This window comes from Gymnodraco acuticeps, unplaced genomic scaffold, assembly GCF_902827175.1.
Source record: "Gymnodraco acuticeps unplaced genomic scaffold, fGymAcu1.1, whole genome shotgun sequence".
NCBI classification, from domain to species: domain Eukaryota; kingdom Metazoa; phylum Chordata; class Actinopteri; order Perciformes; family Bathydraconidae; genus Gymnodraco; species Gymnodraco acuticeps.
Genome location: NW_022991760.1, coordinates 1,204,537 through 1,220,873, shown reverse-complemented (window position 1 = coordinate 1,220,873; position 16,337 = coordinate 1,204,537). Strand labels below are relative to the sequence as shown.

At 42.8% G+C, this 16,337-nt stretch overlaps 1 protein-coding gene across 7 annotated transcripts in view; it reads left to right on the top strand.

The window, feature by feature from the left end:
• LOC117534963 (tight junction protein ZO-2-like) overlaps positions 1 to 16,337 on the top strand; it is a 127,373-nt gene that overhangs the window by 95,808 nt on the left and 15,228 nt on the right. For all 7 annotated transcript variants that reach the window (XR_004567347.1, XM_034199246.1, XM_034199248.1 and 4 more), the window contains 8 exons: positions 272 to 335; positions 1,090 to 1,240; positions 5,365 to 5,473; positions 9,559 to 9,778; positions 10,506 to 10,690; positions 11,455 to 11,550; positions 11,641 to 11,720; positions 14,388 to 14,598. Coding sequence is in view for 6 of the 7 variants with exons in the window: in XM_034199246.1 (XP_034055137.1) it covers positions 272 to 335; positions 1,090 to 1,240; positions 5,365 to 5,473; positions 9,559 to 9,778; positions 10,506 to 10,690; positions 11,455 to 11,550; positions 11,641 to 11,720; positions 14,388 to 14,598 (1,116 nt within the window). In the remaining variant the exon portion in view is untranslated. The remainder of the gene's footprint in view (positions 1 to 271; positions 336 to 1,089; positions 1,241 to 5,364; positions 5,474 to 9,558; positions 9,779 to 10,505; positions 10,691 to 11,454; positions 11,551 to 11,640; positions 11,721 to 14,387; positions 14,599 to 16,337) is intronic.

Genomic DNA, 16,337 nt, shown 5'->3' with positions numbered 1-16,337 from the left:
CAACGTTTCAGTTATTTTCTGCAATATATTGAAATCCAGTGGAAAAATCCCATTGCTCGTTCGTAGAGAGCCCTTGTAAAGCTAACTTCTGGGTCGTCCTGCAAACATATGATCCAACTGCACCACTCTATAGTGTAGTAATAGTAAATAGTAAAGTTATAGTAGTTATATTTTATACTTAATTATCAATTCAGCTTTTATGCATTGACTTTTACTGACCGGTCATGTTTGTAGCATTGCAGATGCTTACACCTGATTTCCTTATCTTTAGTTGCCATAACAACCACACCAAAGATTCTCCTCCGACCAAGTCCAGAAGATGAAAAGATATATGGGTGAGTTTTTCTTTTTTCTCTATGATTGGCAGGGTTTAGGTACCTTAGATTGACTTCAGATGCATCCATGATATTTCACTTCGTACGTTAGTTGGTGTTTTCATGGAAATGTACTGTATGATTTTCTGTCGTAATGTTACAAGTTTAAATAAAACAATTTTCACCTCTGCTTTGCAATGATATGTTAGTAAACCTGGCTCATATCGTAAACAGCAGTGGTGTAAAGTAATTCAGTAAATGTACTCAAGTACTGTACTTAAGTACAATTTTGAGGTACTTGTACTTGACTTATTACGTATGTCAATTGTTTGATACCTTTTACTTCTACTTCACTACAATTCAGAGGTAAAAAGTGTACTTTTATTCCACTACATGTATTTAGTACCTTTAGTTACTTCACAGATGTGGATGAATGATGTGAAATATAATCAAGTGTTAAATCAGACTTTAGTTCCACCTGGAGTAAATCCACAAGCTACCCTGCAGTATACAAAGTCAACACTTTCATTATAAAACACATCATATATATTATTCTGAAAAGGACCAATCAAACAACGACAACTTTTACTGTCGCTACTTTCACTATATTTTGATGTTAATACTTTTCTACTTTTACTTGAGTAACATTTTGAATGCAGGACTTTTACTGTAACAGAGTATTCCTACACTTTGGTACTTTTACTTTTTTTGTTAATCACAAGATCTGAGTACTTCTCCCTCCTCTGGTAAACAGCAGAATGTGTGTTCTCTGCAGGCCCAACACGGTGATGGTGAATTTCCAGAAGGGGGACAGTGTGGGGCTGAGGCTGGCAGGAGGAAATGATGTGGGTATCTTCATCGCCAGTGTTCAAGAGGGCAGTCCTGCCGAGAAGGAGGGTCTGCACATAGGGGACCAAATCCTAAAGGTAAACAGTTCAGAAACACCAACATCCATTTCATAAACAGCAATACTTTCAAATCAGACATAGTTCAAATTACAATGGTGTAAGGGAAACTTCTGTGTAGCAATGCAGTGGGAGTCACCGACTCAGGAAGGAGACACAGGAAGAGCAGGAACTTTGATGTCAAAACACTGGAGGTTTATTTGGAGTTACGGCCGGAGAGATTCACATCACAAGTCCAAGAGCCAGAGGTTCTGACTTCACGGTAGAGTTGCCACGTCAATTCTGAAGAACTCTACCTCAGACCCATGTATTTAACTAGTTCTGAGAGCATCATCAAACTGCTGCATAACAAGATAAAATCATAACATTACATTGCATTTAGCTGACGCTTTTATCCAAAGCGACTTACAATAAGTGCGTTCGTCCAACAAAATACAACTTGAAGAAAACAGAATCATATAAGTACATCAGGTTTCATAGAGCAAAAACATTTCAAGTGCTACTCAACTGGCTTTAGAAAAGCCAGTCCTTTATTAGTATAAAAGTGCTTCGTTAATAGTTCTATCGCTCGAAGTGGAGTCGAAAGAGATGAGTTTTCAGTTTGCGCCGGAAGATGTGCATGCTATCTGCCGTCCTGATGTCAATGGGGAGCTCATTCCACCATCTTGGAGCCAGGACAGCAAACCCACGTGTTTTCGCCGTTGGGAACTTGGGTCCCCCTCGCAGCGAGGGCGCAGCGAGTCGTTTGGCTGATGCAGAGCGTAGTGCACGCGCTGGGGTGTACGGTTTAACCATGTCCTGGATGTACGAAGGGCCAGATCCATTCGCAGCATGGTAAGCAAGTACCAGTGTCTTGAAGTGTATTCTAGCAGTTACCGGAAGCCAGTGAAGCGAGCGGAGGAGCGGAGTAGTGTGGGAAAATTTAGGAAGGTTGAAGACCAGACGAGCCGCTGCATTCTGGATGAGCTGCAGAGGTCGGATGGCACATGCAGGTAGACCAGCCAGGAGGGAGTTGCAGTAGTCTAGGCGTGAGATGACGAGAGCCTGGACCAGAACCTGAGTCGCTTTCTGTGTCAGCTGGGGACGTATCTTCTTGATGTTGTAAAGCGTGTATCTGCAGCAACGGGTTGTAGCAGCGATGTTTACAGTGAAGGACAGGTTGTTATCTAGGGTCACACCCAGATTCCTTGCAGTCTGAGTCGGGGAAACAACTGAGGTGCCGATGTTGATTGTTAGGTCAAGAGTGGGACAATCTTTTCCCGGAAGGAAGAGCAGCTCAGTCTTGTCAAGGTTGAGTTTGAGGTGGTGAGCAGACATCCACTGAGAGATGTCAGCTAGACAAGCAGAGATGCGTGCGACGACCTGGGTCTCTGAGCGGGGAAAGGACAGAATTAATTGGGTGTCATCAGCGTAGCAGTGGTAAACGAAGAAAAGAAAAACCATGCGGGCTAATGACTGATCCGAGCGAGTTTGTGTACAGGGAGAAGAGGAGGGGACCAAGAACAGAGCCCTGAGGGACCCCCGTAGTTAATTGACAAGGGTCGGACTCAGACCCTCTCCAAGTCACCCTGTAGGTACGGTCTTTCAGGTATGAGGTGAGGAGGGAAAGTGCAGAGCCTGAAACTCCAAGTTTTTGGAGAGTGCGAAGGAGGATCTGATGATTCACCGTGTCGAATGCTGCAGACAGGTCCAACAGGATGATGACAGAGGAGAGGGATGCAGTTTTGGCAGTGTGCAGTTCCTCCGTGACAGCAATGAGAGCAGTTTCTGTGGAGTGACCTGCCTTGAAACCAGACTGGTGCGGATCCAGAAGGTTGTTCTGATTGAGATAACAGGAGAGTTGTTTAAAGACAGCGCGTTCAAGTGATTTAGACAGGAACGGGAGGAGAGAGACAGGCCTGTAGTTTATAACATCAGACGGGTTGAGAGTGGGTTTCTTTAGGAGAGGGTTTACTCTTGCCTCCTTGAGACTGTTTGGAAAGTGACCAGAAGTTAGAGAAGTGTTGATGAAATGGGTGAGAAACGGTAGAATATCAGGAGCGATAGTCTGAAGGAGGTTTGAGGGGATAGGGTCCAGAGGACAGGTGGTAGGGCGGGCAGAGGTAATGAGGGTAAGAACCTCACTTGGAGAGAGAGGGGAAAAGGAGGTAAGTGTGTTGGTGGAAGGAGGGTCTGGTGACCCAGCGGTGAGTAAAGGTGAGTCAGAAAAAGAAGAGCGAATATCATTAACCTTTTTTTCAAAGTGGGTAACAAAGTCGCTTGACAGAAGTGAGGAGGGGGGAGGAGCTTTTGGAGGGTCCAAGAGGGTGGAGAAGATGGAAAATAGTTTTTTAGGATTGGAATAGGAAGATTGGATCTTATCTTGAAGGAAAGTGCTTTTTGCCTGAGAGATCGAAGCAGAGAAAGAGGAGAGGAGAGCTTGATAGGTTAGGAGGTCTTCACGGTGTTTGGATTTCCACCATTTCCGCTCTGCTGCCCTAAGGACGGTTCTATTAGCACGCAGTGCATCATTTAGCCAGGGAGCAGGAGGGGACTGACGAGCCTGCCGAGATGTGAGAGGACAGAGCGAGTCCAGAGTGGATGAGAGAGTAGAGAGGAGAGTTTCTGCAGCAGAGTTTGGAGGCAGGAGTTGGAACGAGTCAGAGGAAGGGAGGGCTGAGAGCACCGACGAGGCAAAGGTAGAGGGGGAGAGGGAGCGAAGGTTACGGCGGACAAGTGCAGGATGAGAAGAGATTAGTTTGTTATGTTTGGAAAGGGGTAGAGAGAATGAAATGAAGAAGTGATCGGATGTGTGGAGCGGGTTTACAGAGAGGTTAGAAGTAGCGCAGTTCCTTGAGAAAATGAGATCAAGGACATTGCCAGCTTTATGAGTCGGTGGGGACGGAGACAGTGAGAAAGCAAAGGCGGTTAACAGAGATGTTAGTTCGTCTATCTTCCCCGTCTGGAGGTTGAAGTCTCCGAGAAGTACAGCGGGAGGGCCAGTTTCAGGGATGTGTGAGAGGAGATTATCTAATTGTACATGTACATGTACATTTCATTTAGCTGACGCTTTTATCCAAAGCGACTTACAATTACCAATTTCAGGGACATTCTCCCTGGAGTAACTAAGGGCCTTACTCAAGGGCACACTGGTGGTGGTGTTCCAGACGGGATTTGAACTCACAACCCTCCGATCTTCAGCCCACCTCACTATCCATTAGACCACCACTACCCAGCGGTAATTCCTCCAAGAAGTCCCCCAAGGCGCCTGGCGGACGGTAGAGAACAACAATGGTTAGCTGTATAGGATGGGTTACTGTGACGGCATGGAATTCAAAGGTGGAAGGAGTGAAGTTAGGTAGCTTGAAGAGGGAAAAGCTCCATTTGGGAGAGAGCAGGAGACCAGTGCCACCTCCTTTGCCAGTTGGTCTGGGTGTATGGGAGAAGGAATATGCTGTGGAGAGAGCTGCTGGGGTGGATGTGTTGGATGGAGTAATCCAGGTCTCAGTGAGAGCAAGGAAATCCAGAGACTGCAGGGAGGCGTAGCCAGAGATGAAGTCAGCCTTAGGAACAGCTGACTGGCAGTTCCACAGGCCACCAGAAACTAGATGTTGGATCTCAGTGGAGCATGTGGGATAGACGAGAGCAGGCCGGTTATATCGATTAGGAGATACACAGGGCCAGTGATAATTGCGAGAAGACACATGAACAGGAATGGAGAAAATACACATGATTATAGCATGAGGGGCTAAACAACCAAATAAAATGAAACAAAATAAAACACCTCTATCAGCTGACGCCAACAGGCAGGAACATAGAATCATAACACCTCTATCAGCTGATCCAACAGGCAGGAACATAGAATCATAACACCTCTATCAGCTGATCCAACAGGCAGGAACATAGAATCATAACACCTCTATCAGCTGATCCAACAGGCAGGAACATAGAATCATAACACCTCTATCAGCTGACGCCAACAGGCAGGAACAGGGAGACAGAACACTGAGAGCACAGCAGCCAAGGTTACGAGGTGTGTGTGCTCAGTCAGGACAGTTTGAACTGATAAACTGGGTCAAAGTTATGGGCCTTGGAAAATATTTCCACAACAAATAGCATTTTATAAACAGCAAGCTATTCCTGTTTCCTTTGTTTGTGTCTTGAAGGTGAACAATGTTGATTTTCAAGGAGTGGTGAGAGAGGAAGCCGTGCTCTTCCTGTTGGAGATTCCTAAAGGGGAAATGGTCACCATCCTGGCTCAGAGCAAACCTGACGGTAACACACCCCCTCCACTGACAGCAGCAAAAACACTTACATGTATTACACTGATAACATCTTCATAAACAGTGTTCAGCCAGACAACTCACGTGTTTTTTAATGTTTATTATAAGCAGCATATAGTTTGAGTTTGGCGTCTAGGCTCAGGCCTCATTACTCCACAGATTTACAAAGAACATTGAGTGATGATTAGATAACTATCCCCGAGCCTACAGGTGGAAGCTGGGGTGGAGCTGGGGTGGGGGGGGGGGGCAGGAGAGCAGCAGCAGCAGCAGCAGCATGAGCGAGGCAGAGGCAGAAGACCTGGCAGCTTAAATAGAGCGGCATGTTTAGGAGAATGTGTTTGGTTGGTTGTAAGAGGGACGAGGCGCGTCACGTGTTAATGTATCATTGGTGCTCCAGTTGACTGCCTGAACTAGCTCGCAGGCTTCGCCCCATTTATTGCAACATTTCTTTGTCTCTAAAAGGAACAGTCTAGTGCCATCATTAGGTAAGAATTAAAATATTTAACAACACATAAGCTCAAACACAAAAGGCTCTTTTTTGAAAGAAAATTGTAATACTGCTAGTAATTCTCACTTTTTACAAATATAGCAGTATTCTGATGGCGTCTTTTTTGTAACTGTAAAGGAATAAAGTTAAGATGAAATCAATTAAATGCAATCTCCAATGAATCACACTTATGTATCTGTTGTAAATGAACCCCTAAAGGTCCTAATTGCTTTACAGAAAATTCATGTTTATTATTATTGAAACAATTCAAAATGAGGTACTAGGGTATTTTCTTTTTTATGGGCTTTTATACTTCCACTCCCCTTCATTTTAAACGCCTTTATTGTAATGTTGACTCTACTGCATGTATCTGACAACTTTAGTTACTTACAGATTTAGATCATAAGCTAATACAAATATAAATCAAGTAATAAATATGAAATGATGGGTTAAGATACCCAGCAGCAGTAGGATATACAAAAGTAATTAAAATCAGCTCCACCTTAACAAACACATGCATCAATAATCATAATCCAGTAAGTTAATAAACAGCATTCTGAAAAGGGCCATTACGCATAACAAATACTTTTCCTTCTTCCACCATTGGCTATCGATGTTGAAAGTTTAACGCTTGAACTTCGACAGCCCTAAAAGTAACTTTTAAAAAAAATCCTGATTACATTATCCCGTTATATGTAATCAGTCACTCCTCAAGCCCGTAAATAGTAGAGAACAGAGCCGGTGTGTCAGGGAACACACAAAGTGTCAAGAGAATAAAACCCTCTCTCTTTTCCTCCGTACCCAAATCTCTAAAAACGGGGCTACAACGGAGCTGATCCAGATTTGCTGCCGATATGACGTAATATCTGAAATGTGAACCCACGGTACTATCAGACACGTTGCTATCAGAAACAATGCCTGACTGTTTTGGACGTAATATGGTCTGTGTTTACATTAGCATCGCTAACACTCAGAGCTAACCTGTACTGGAGAGCATGTATAAATAGCAGGAAATAAAAAGGAACTCATCTTGTGATAAACCCGCAAGAGAAAAAGCATTTGAGCTCCATACTGTTTCAGAAATAATCCTTGATGTGGTTTGTTTAATCACGGCAGCATTTAGCTGAGTAGCATGAGCTCTCGTCTCGTTTTCTTTTGTTTCTTTAATAAAGCTACGGACCTGGAATCAGCACTTTAGTAACAGGGCTGAAATAGAGGGCTATGAGGCATGGCTAGAATGGGTTATCTGTTTGGCATTTTGAGCAAAACGCTTCATAGACATGTTTTTTATATATCTGAGACCTATAATATATGCTTATAATAGGAGACCTTTTAAAGAGAGTGGTCTCAGTACCACTGCCCTGTAGTGAGGTATAACACACAACTTTTTGATATGAAATGCCGATGGTGTGTATAAAAACAAAGCTCCAGGCTTGGGCTAGAATATGAACACGCACCTCTTCAGCACGTGGAGTCTCATCAGGTTCACAGAATGCACTGCAGACGATCACAGTCTGATGCACTCAGTTGTATTCTTAAGAGAATGAAAACCCAGGCCAGTCTCCGGATGTGAATATGCTCTCTCCTTTTTAAAGTGCTAACCCCTGCTGTTCCATCTACAAACTGTAATCCCATTGTTTTTGAGAGCTTGTTCTATTTTGACACTTTCTCCTCCTATGTTGGCTTGATGTTCTATGACTTCAGTGTTTTCTAGTGAGGGCTGAATGCCCTCACTAGAAAATGCCCTCCAGCTACTCCTACCACTTTTAGTTTCAGGACCCCCTTTTTCCATCCAGTTATCAGCCTTCAACCATGGGCCTCTGTCCTTGCATGCACCCTCCTTCAAACACACAAACACCTCACTACTCCTGCATACAGGCCTTGGCAGCTGGGCCCTCAACTTTCTTACACCTGAAGTTGCACACACACATCTCTGATGCAGTCACTGTACACACCTTACATTACACTGATTTTACTGAATACTCTATTATTTTCTAATACCGAGCACTTCGTTAAGGACAATTCTACTCCCAACATCAACTAGCGGAACATCCCTGAAAACAGCATACTGTCCCACAATGCTTTGTCAGGCAACTGACACCTTCACAGCACAGAACCACAGTCTCTCCTCCTCTCTCTCTCTGTGTCTCTCTCTCTCTCTCTCTCTCTCTCTCTATGTGTCTCTGTCTCTCTCTCTCTCTCTCTCTCTGTGTCTCTCTCTGTCTCTCTCTCTCTCTCTGTCTCTCTCTCTGTCTCTCTCTGTCTCTCTCTCTCTCTCTCTCTTCCCTCTCTCTCTCTCTCTCTCTCTCTCTCTCTCTCTCTCTCTCTCTCTCTCTCTCTCTCTCTCTCTCTCTCTCTCTCTCTCTCTCTGTGTTTCCAGTTAATGATAGAGATACCAGCTTGCCCCCCCCGAGGCATTTAGTCCGGATCAGGCTAGTTTTGGTTCAGCCAGCCGTGACACACATGGGCACACGCCTCAAACTGTGTTATGTAATGAGAGCATCGGCCCCCTGAGCGTGTGGCCTTTTCATTGGAGAAATCTATTTATGAGGCAAAATCACATGAAAGGAGCAGAGCACTGACCCCCTGGCACACTGTGTGACCCCCCCCGCACCGCTCTGAGGCGAGGACATGTGAGGTCATCAGAGAGAACCAGCAGGTCCTCACACCAAACACAAATGGTAGTGGATGATAAGAAAGGTCAGGGAGGTCGTTGTGGACATGTTGTAGTTCCTCTGGGTTCACTGCTCACATGTCTTTGAAGGATTTTAGAGGTGTACCTTTGTTTCCTGTATCTCATCAGTATGAGTGGACTGAGTGTGTGCTGCAGCTGAGTCCACCGTGTGTGTGAAGTGGTGTGTGTAGCCAGCCTGCAGTAGTAGAGTAGAGGCAGTATGACTGTGGCCTCTGTTGGTCCTCTTGGGTCAGCGCTCTGTCAGACCACACACATCACATCAGGAAGCCCCCCCGCAGCAGGCAGTGCTGTTCATTCCAATGCAACAGTCAGATCAAATGTGTGCAATTTGCTTTGAATGTGCAAATAAGGAAGGGAATGTGAGCATGAAGGGCATGTAATACACATTCTCAGCTCAAAGGTGCACTAGTTCTGTGGTGCTCTAAACTTCAACTCATGGACATTATTGTTATATTATTATTAGCTGTTCCTTTTAGAGCCGGCATCCTGTGGCATATCATCCCTACTTTTTCTTTCCCGTTTGTCTTCAACTGTACTGATAATACAAGGACAAGTCCCAAAATATTCGGCATAGCTTACATCCAAGAGTATTAGCTTTCTGGCCTTTATTGAAGTATTCCTCTATCTTTGATCAGTAATACAATACGCATCACTTATCAACTAACATCACAGAACTAATAGTCAGAGCAGCTGACATTTCAAAACCATACTTTGTAAAGAAGAATTTCCATTAAGAATGTAAATAAGACAGACTATACATCTGACCAACACCTTAAATATATGACATTATTTGTCAGACAGTATCTGTTTCATACACTGTCGGAGCCTCATTCTGTTCCTTTGTTTCCCCTCTTTAATGCTCCTTCCCTTTATCTATTCCTCTTTGTTTCTCTAGTCTATAATGATATCTTGGTGTCGGGGCGTGGAGACTCCTTCTTCATCCGGACGCACTTTGAGTATGAGAAGGAGACCCCTCAGAGCCTGGCCTTCAGCCGGGGGGACGTCTTCAAGGTGGTGGACACGCTGTACGACGGGAAGCTGGGCAACTGGCTGGCTGTCCGTGTGGGCAAGGACAAGCAGCTGCTGGAGAAGGGCCTCATCCCCAACAAGAGCAGGTAGGGCCTCACTACTTGTAATATTCAAGTATTTTACTTATGTGCCCTTTTCAGGCCTTTACGTGTATTGGATTATTTTAAAAGCAAAGTAGATCTACTTCTACAAAAAAGAAAGGATAAAGGATCTGAGTACTTCTTCCATCTCTGGTTGCATGCTGCCGCCTCGAGAAAAAGCGCCGCACCCAGCGTCCTTTTTCTGAGAGTGCTGTTGTTTTTTGGAGTGCATAAAGTTGAAAAGATTTCACTGATGACATCAGTGTAGTAATTCAAGGAGAAGAACACGAGTCGCCTTCCTCATCAGCTGTCAGATTGAGCGGTGAAGCCTATTCATACAAAGTGTGAGAGCAAGCATCCTCTGTTTGGTGTTAATGGTGAAAAACAATATATAGTAGCACAAAGAGATGATCAAATCCAAAGGGGCAATGCTATTTTGGTTTACCAACAGCGGTGATGAAATATTGTTGCCATAGAAAGAATACAAATAACTCTTGGAAGAGTCTTCCACCATAACTTCATCATTTATTGCTGAGAACCATCAAAGGTCAACATGACAAAACTGGTCAATTATTTGTCCCTAATGTAAAAGAAGGATGTAAAGTTTCAAAGGCTTTATTGTCGTATGCACAGTAGCTAGAGTGTATATTTGGCAATGAACATCTGAAGCCCCCGGCTCCTCCACAATGCCTGAATCGATGGATAAATCCATGTTGTTTGTGCTCCCTGGCAGAGCGGAGCAGATGGCCAGTGTGCAGAGTGCTCATAAAGCAGTGGCGGTCGATCGAGCGGACTTCTGGAGGTTGCGAGCTCAGCGCTCTGTGAAGAGGAAGGACCTGAGGAAGAGCAGGGAGAACCTGAGCACTCCGACCCTGGCCACCCGCTTCCCAGCATACGAGCGGGTGGTGCTGCGAGAAGGTGGCTGAGTCTCTGTTCATGGAGACACTCGTCTCTGGGGTCTGACTGAAAAAAACAACTAGATCACACAGGAGGATTTTAATGTTGTAGTCTACACTGAAAAAAAGAACACATTGACTTTAATGAAAGGTAGATGTCTGTCACCATTATGTAATGGATATAGACCCGCTGAAGCATCACGTATTTACATGTGTTTTTTTCCTGTTCTATGTGACTGGCTAAAAGTACGAGAGTTTGAGCCTTATGTTCTTCAGAACATGTCTACATTGCTTTAAACAAGCTTTAATGCTGCACAGCCACAACCGTATACTTTTAGATTGGAAATAATATATTCTGACAAAGATTTGACTAAGCAGGTTGATATTATAGCAAGAATGATTAATGGTATGTATCATTTCATTTAGAAACGTCCTTATTACGTAGTGTATCACCAGGTTGAACTGTAAAATGTCTTGTAATGTAAGTTACATACCTTTGTTGTGTTTCAAATTAATGTGTTTTCTTACTACATAATGTACTGCACTAAAAAAACTGACTTTAATTAAATGTATTACGTCTAATACAGATTAAATATAACTGTATTAGGTTAGTTGAATGCAATAATATTAAGTGTAAATAAAAAATATCAGGTTCAACTTAATAGTATTGCCTTCAACTAACCTAATACAGTTATGAAATGTTTTGACATGATACATTTCATTAAAGTCAACGTTTCAGTGTCTTCAGTGTGTGGCAGCATTGTAATGAGCCCCGTGTCGTTGCAGCTGGTTTCCGCCGCCCCGTGGTTCTGTTCGGGCCCATAGCTGACGCTGCCAATGAGAAGCTGGCCTCCGAGATGCCCGACCTGTTTGTGGTTGCCAGTGAGTCCCGGAGTCAGTGTCAGTGGGTGTTAGGTGTCCTGGTGTTTCTGCTAAATCCCCCCCCCCACTGTTTCTCTGTTCTTATGTTAGAAACCGAGCCGAAAGACGCCGGATCAGAGAAGTCCTCCGGAGTGGTTCGCCTCAACACCATCCGACAAATCATCGAGCAGGTGCCCACTCACACTGAAACACACATCGATTGAAATCGAAGCAGTATCCTATTAATCTATCAGTGTCCTTGAAGTGTGAGATTTAAAGGGTTTTGTCAACCAGCTGCAGCATTATCAACCTCTTCTCAACTGGGATCTGTGTTTAGTTCATCTAGTTAGTTAGTTAGACAGTTGGTTAGAAGGTTTAAAAGATAGTTAAATAGATAGTAAGTTAGTTGGATAGTTAGTTAGTAAATAAGTTAGTTAGATAGCTAGTTAGCTCGTTTGTTAATAAGTTAAAAATGTAATTAGTTAGATAGTGTGATGGTTAGTTAGTTAGTTTATAAGTTGAATCAGTAAGTTAGTAAGATAGTTAGCTACTAAGTTAGTAAGATAGTATATTTGTTATTTAGTTAGTGTGATGGTTCGCAGGTTGGTCAGTGGCTCTCATGGAGATCTAAGCAGCAGCTGTGGATGAGAGAAACATCATGAACAGGAAGTGATAAGTTCCCGTTAGGAACAAGCTCATCATCTCGTAGGTCAGGCACTGTCTCTGTGAGAGGAACAGGCTCAGGCACTATTTCCTCAAAGCTGATCTATTTGGTTTGTAAAAAACACAGTTTAAGGAAGTACATTTAATCATTTACAATAAAGGAACACAAATTCAATTGATACAGCTCTATTTAGAGTTTGTTCAAATAGGATGCAAAAGGCTGAGTAGGACAAGAACAGCTATTAACTATAGATGTATACATACATACATACCACTATTCATATGTGCATATACCAGAGGTGGGAGTAAGTCCTACATGTGCAAGTCATGAGCACATCTCAAGGCTTGACCTACAAGTATCAAAAAGTCCCAAGTCACTGTGGTGAGAGTCAAGTCAAGTCAAGTCAAGTCATACGACATTCTGATGAATAAGCCCAGTTTCCGCATCAGTTAAAAGACAGTGGTTATGAAAATGGATTCAACCCACACTATGATCTTCATTACATACACAGTTAATCATTTGAAATCTAATTTAGACCGATGACAATCATATTAGATTCATATTAACCCTAGAACTGCAGACAATATAGCTAGGACTCAAAAAGCCTGTTCAAAAAGGCAGAATTCCAGGTAAGAAAATCATATATGGCATTTGCTAATTTTACACATATTTAATTAAAATGTCTGTTAACACTAGAACCGCCAACAGCGTCAGCGCCTACATAGATATCATTTTCAAATCATTTCATTTGTTATTTGTTATAATTTCCTTATAAACTACATAAGTAGGACGATATTTAAAACTCACTTAATTGGGTTAATTTAGAAATTGCTTCAGTTTATCATCATAGCAGATCAAAAAGTTCAGATTCATTTTACAATAAATCAAGGAATGATGCACTTCTACAAACAAAAACAACATCATTAAAACATTTAAACAAACTACTAAAAGTAGATGAACTACATTATTCAACAGTTTACAGTAACTTCTGATAACAACACAGGGGAAATCAACGAGGCATCTCTTTTCCTCTCTCTCTCCCCCTCTCTCTCTCTCTCTCTCTCTTTCTCTCTCTCTCTCTCCCTCTTCCTCTCTTTCTCTCTTCTCTCTCTCTCTCTCTCTCTCTATCTCTCTCTCTCTCTCTCTCCCTCTATCTCTCTATCTCTCTCTCTCTCTCTCCCTCTCTCTCTCTCTCTCTCCCTCTTTCTCTCTCTCTCTCTCTCTCTCTCTCTTAACTTCTGTTAGACAGCTATCATACTGAATAAATATTTACTGTGAATGTATGCAAACATGTATGGCATATGGCTGTCAACAGAAGTTACATTAACTTCTCACTTATTCTGACAATGTACTTAACCCCAAATAAAAGAACCCAATAAAAAGAGTTGTTAAATAATAGTGAAGTCACGTTGTAATAACAATAACTCATCTCTCTCGTTTTATGTCCATCTTGGGTTGCCGTCCGGAGTTGTCCAATATGGCGGACCATCTCGCACATGCGCAGTACCGATCGGGCAGTGACACTCGCGATTGAGAAACGGTCTGAGACTCCTGCCTTAGTTGGTTGCCAGGTTTGCGCGCATGGCGCTATAATCACGTTTTTCAAAAAAACTAAACGTAATATCTCAATACAAAAACAAACGCAAATATTTAATTTGTCAAGTCATCTATCTCAAGCTTAAATCAAGTCTCAAGTCATGAATACCAAGTCAAAGTCAAGTCAAGTCTTTTATCAATGTTAGTCAAGCAAGGCTCAAGTCAAAAAATATGCGACTCGAGTCTGACTCGAGTCAAGTCATGTGACTCGAGTCCCCACCTCTGGCATATACACCCACACTCCATTATTAAGATGATATTTATTGATGTACTGTTGTAGGCCAGGGACAGAAGAAAGCACAGATACAAGTACAAAATAAAACACTTAAATCAAGCATTAAAAAGAAAGAGACAGATTGTTTAAAAGTAACATCCACAAAAGCTATACAAGGCACAAAGTAACTCTTTCTTTGTTATCACCACTTGTGTGCCAAATGTAACCCTTCTGTAATCCTGCTGACAGTCACACAAACTGAGCTGAGAAATGAACCTCCTTGGCAAAGACATGAGAGATCTGAGCTGATCCACGGCCTGTCTGGTGAGACAAGGACCCCATTAGGCCTGTTAACCATTGTGTCCCCATTCCTCCTCCACAAAGGACAAGCACGCCCTGCTGGATGTGACCCCTAAGGCAGTGGACACCCTGAACTACACCCAGTGGTACCCCATTGTCATCTTCTTCAACCCAGACAGCAAGCATGGCATTAAGACCATGAGACAGAGGATCGCCCCTAACTCCAATCGCAGCGCCCGCAAACTCTACGAACAGGCCGTCAAACTGAGGAAGACCTGCGCTCACTTGTTCACTGGTACAGCCTCACACCCACGGTCAGCTGTATTAACACAGTTGGGAAGTAACTAAGTACATTTACCCGAGTACTGTACTTAAATACGATTTAGATTTTGTACTTTTACTTGAGTAACATTTTCAATGCAGGACTTTTACTTGTAACAGAGTATTCCTACATTCTGGTGCTTCTACTTTTACTTAAAGGTCCTCTATTATACTGTTTTTCATCAATACATTATAGGTCTCAGATGTACACAAAACATGTCTCTGAAGTGTTTGGCTCCAAACACCAAACAGATCATTGCAGCATTACCCATAATTCCCTCTGTTTCAGCCCTGTTTCCAAAGTGCTGATTCTCTGTCTGTTACTTTAGATCAGGGGTGGGGAACCTTTTTCCTCTCAAGGGCCATTTCAATGTTTTCAACATCCTCCGAGGGCCGTACAAATGATTGACCTCTGCTTAAAAATACTAAAATCACAGCCCACTCATTTTGCCTTTCTTTCATTGTGTGCAAAGAAAAAGCAACCTCTTAATCCAGATATCTGACTCGCGCATGCATTCACGTGCACGGTGTGGCATGACCACCAAAACAGAAAGATATGGACACAAGATGTGTGCAAATGTATTTAGTTTCCTATCCATGTGGACATGAAGATTTTTGCACTTTGAGAGCAACATTAGGAGCTCTATGGATACATCTCTCAACACCCATATGAAACAGAACTGTAAACAGATTTCTTTTTCTTTATGGATATTTTACAAATCACTCCCCTTTTAAACTGTATTCTTGTTTATTAATAACAACTTTTTTTTACTGTCATATAGTATTTTATACCTGTTTACTTTATTCTCTTGTTTTTTTATAACTATAATGATCATGTAAAGATGTGCCTACCTCACTGGTTGTAGAAAAAGCTTCTTATATTCGTTAGCATAGCTAGCTAACCAGATGCTAATAACAACAAAGTTATTGACTGTATGCTCAGTATGACAGATGAACAGATCGCCACTGGGCTTTCAACTAAAGACACAGCCACGCAGAAACTGCAGCATGTGTACGGCTCCTTATGGGTACTGCAATTTTCTGAAGTGCCGGAGCGGAGCTGCGTTCTGGTGCTCTCCGTCAGAACTACACCCCTGTCAGACGAGACATATACCACGTGATGACACGTTAGGCTTGTGTTATGTTCAAGGACCCTGACCTTGGCCAGGAAAAACAGGCACTCGCTTGTTTAATTATTTTGCGGTCTAGATTTCTTTAATTTTTTTCTTTTTTGCGTGTGTTTATAAATTACCTCGAGGGCCAATTTGGGGCCGCAGGTTCCCCACCCCTGCTTTAGATGAAAATAAGGAGCCCCTCCCCACGCCCCTCTGAGAGAGATTTGGTTAAGAAGAACACAATCGTGCTCTAGGAGGAGATTCAGGTGATAAGGTGGGGGGGGGGGGGGTTACCTTGGTTGGTGATTGGCGAATGGTTACACAAGCCAACACATCGTTATGACATCATAAAGTGGCCAAAATCTGATCAGCTCATTTTCAGACAGGTTTTAATATAAATGGATCAGGACAAAAAGAGAGAGAATCTTTGTTCCTGAAACGTTCAGAGTCTCTTAGAGGGGACACATGTTGATGTAAAATACATGAAAAAGTGGATTTTGCATAATAGGTGACCTTTAAGTACAAGATCTGAGTACTTCTTCCGCCTCAGTGTATTACAGTAGTACTGATGCAGCTCTAGTTGTATATTTGTCATTAT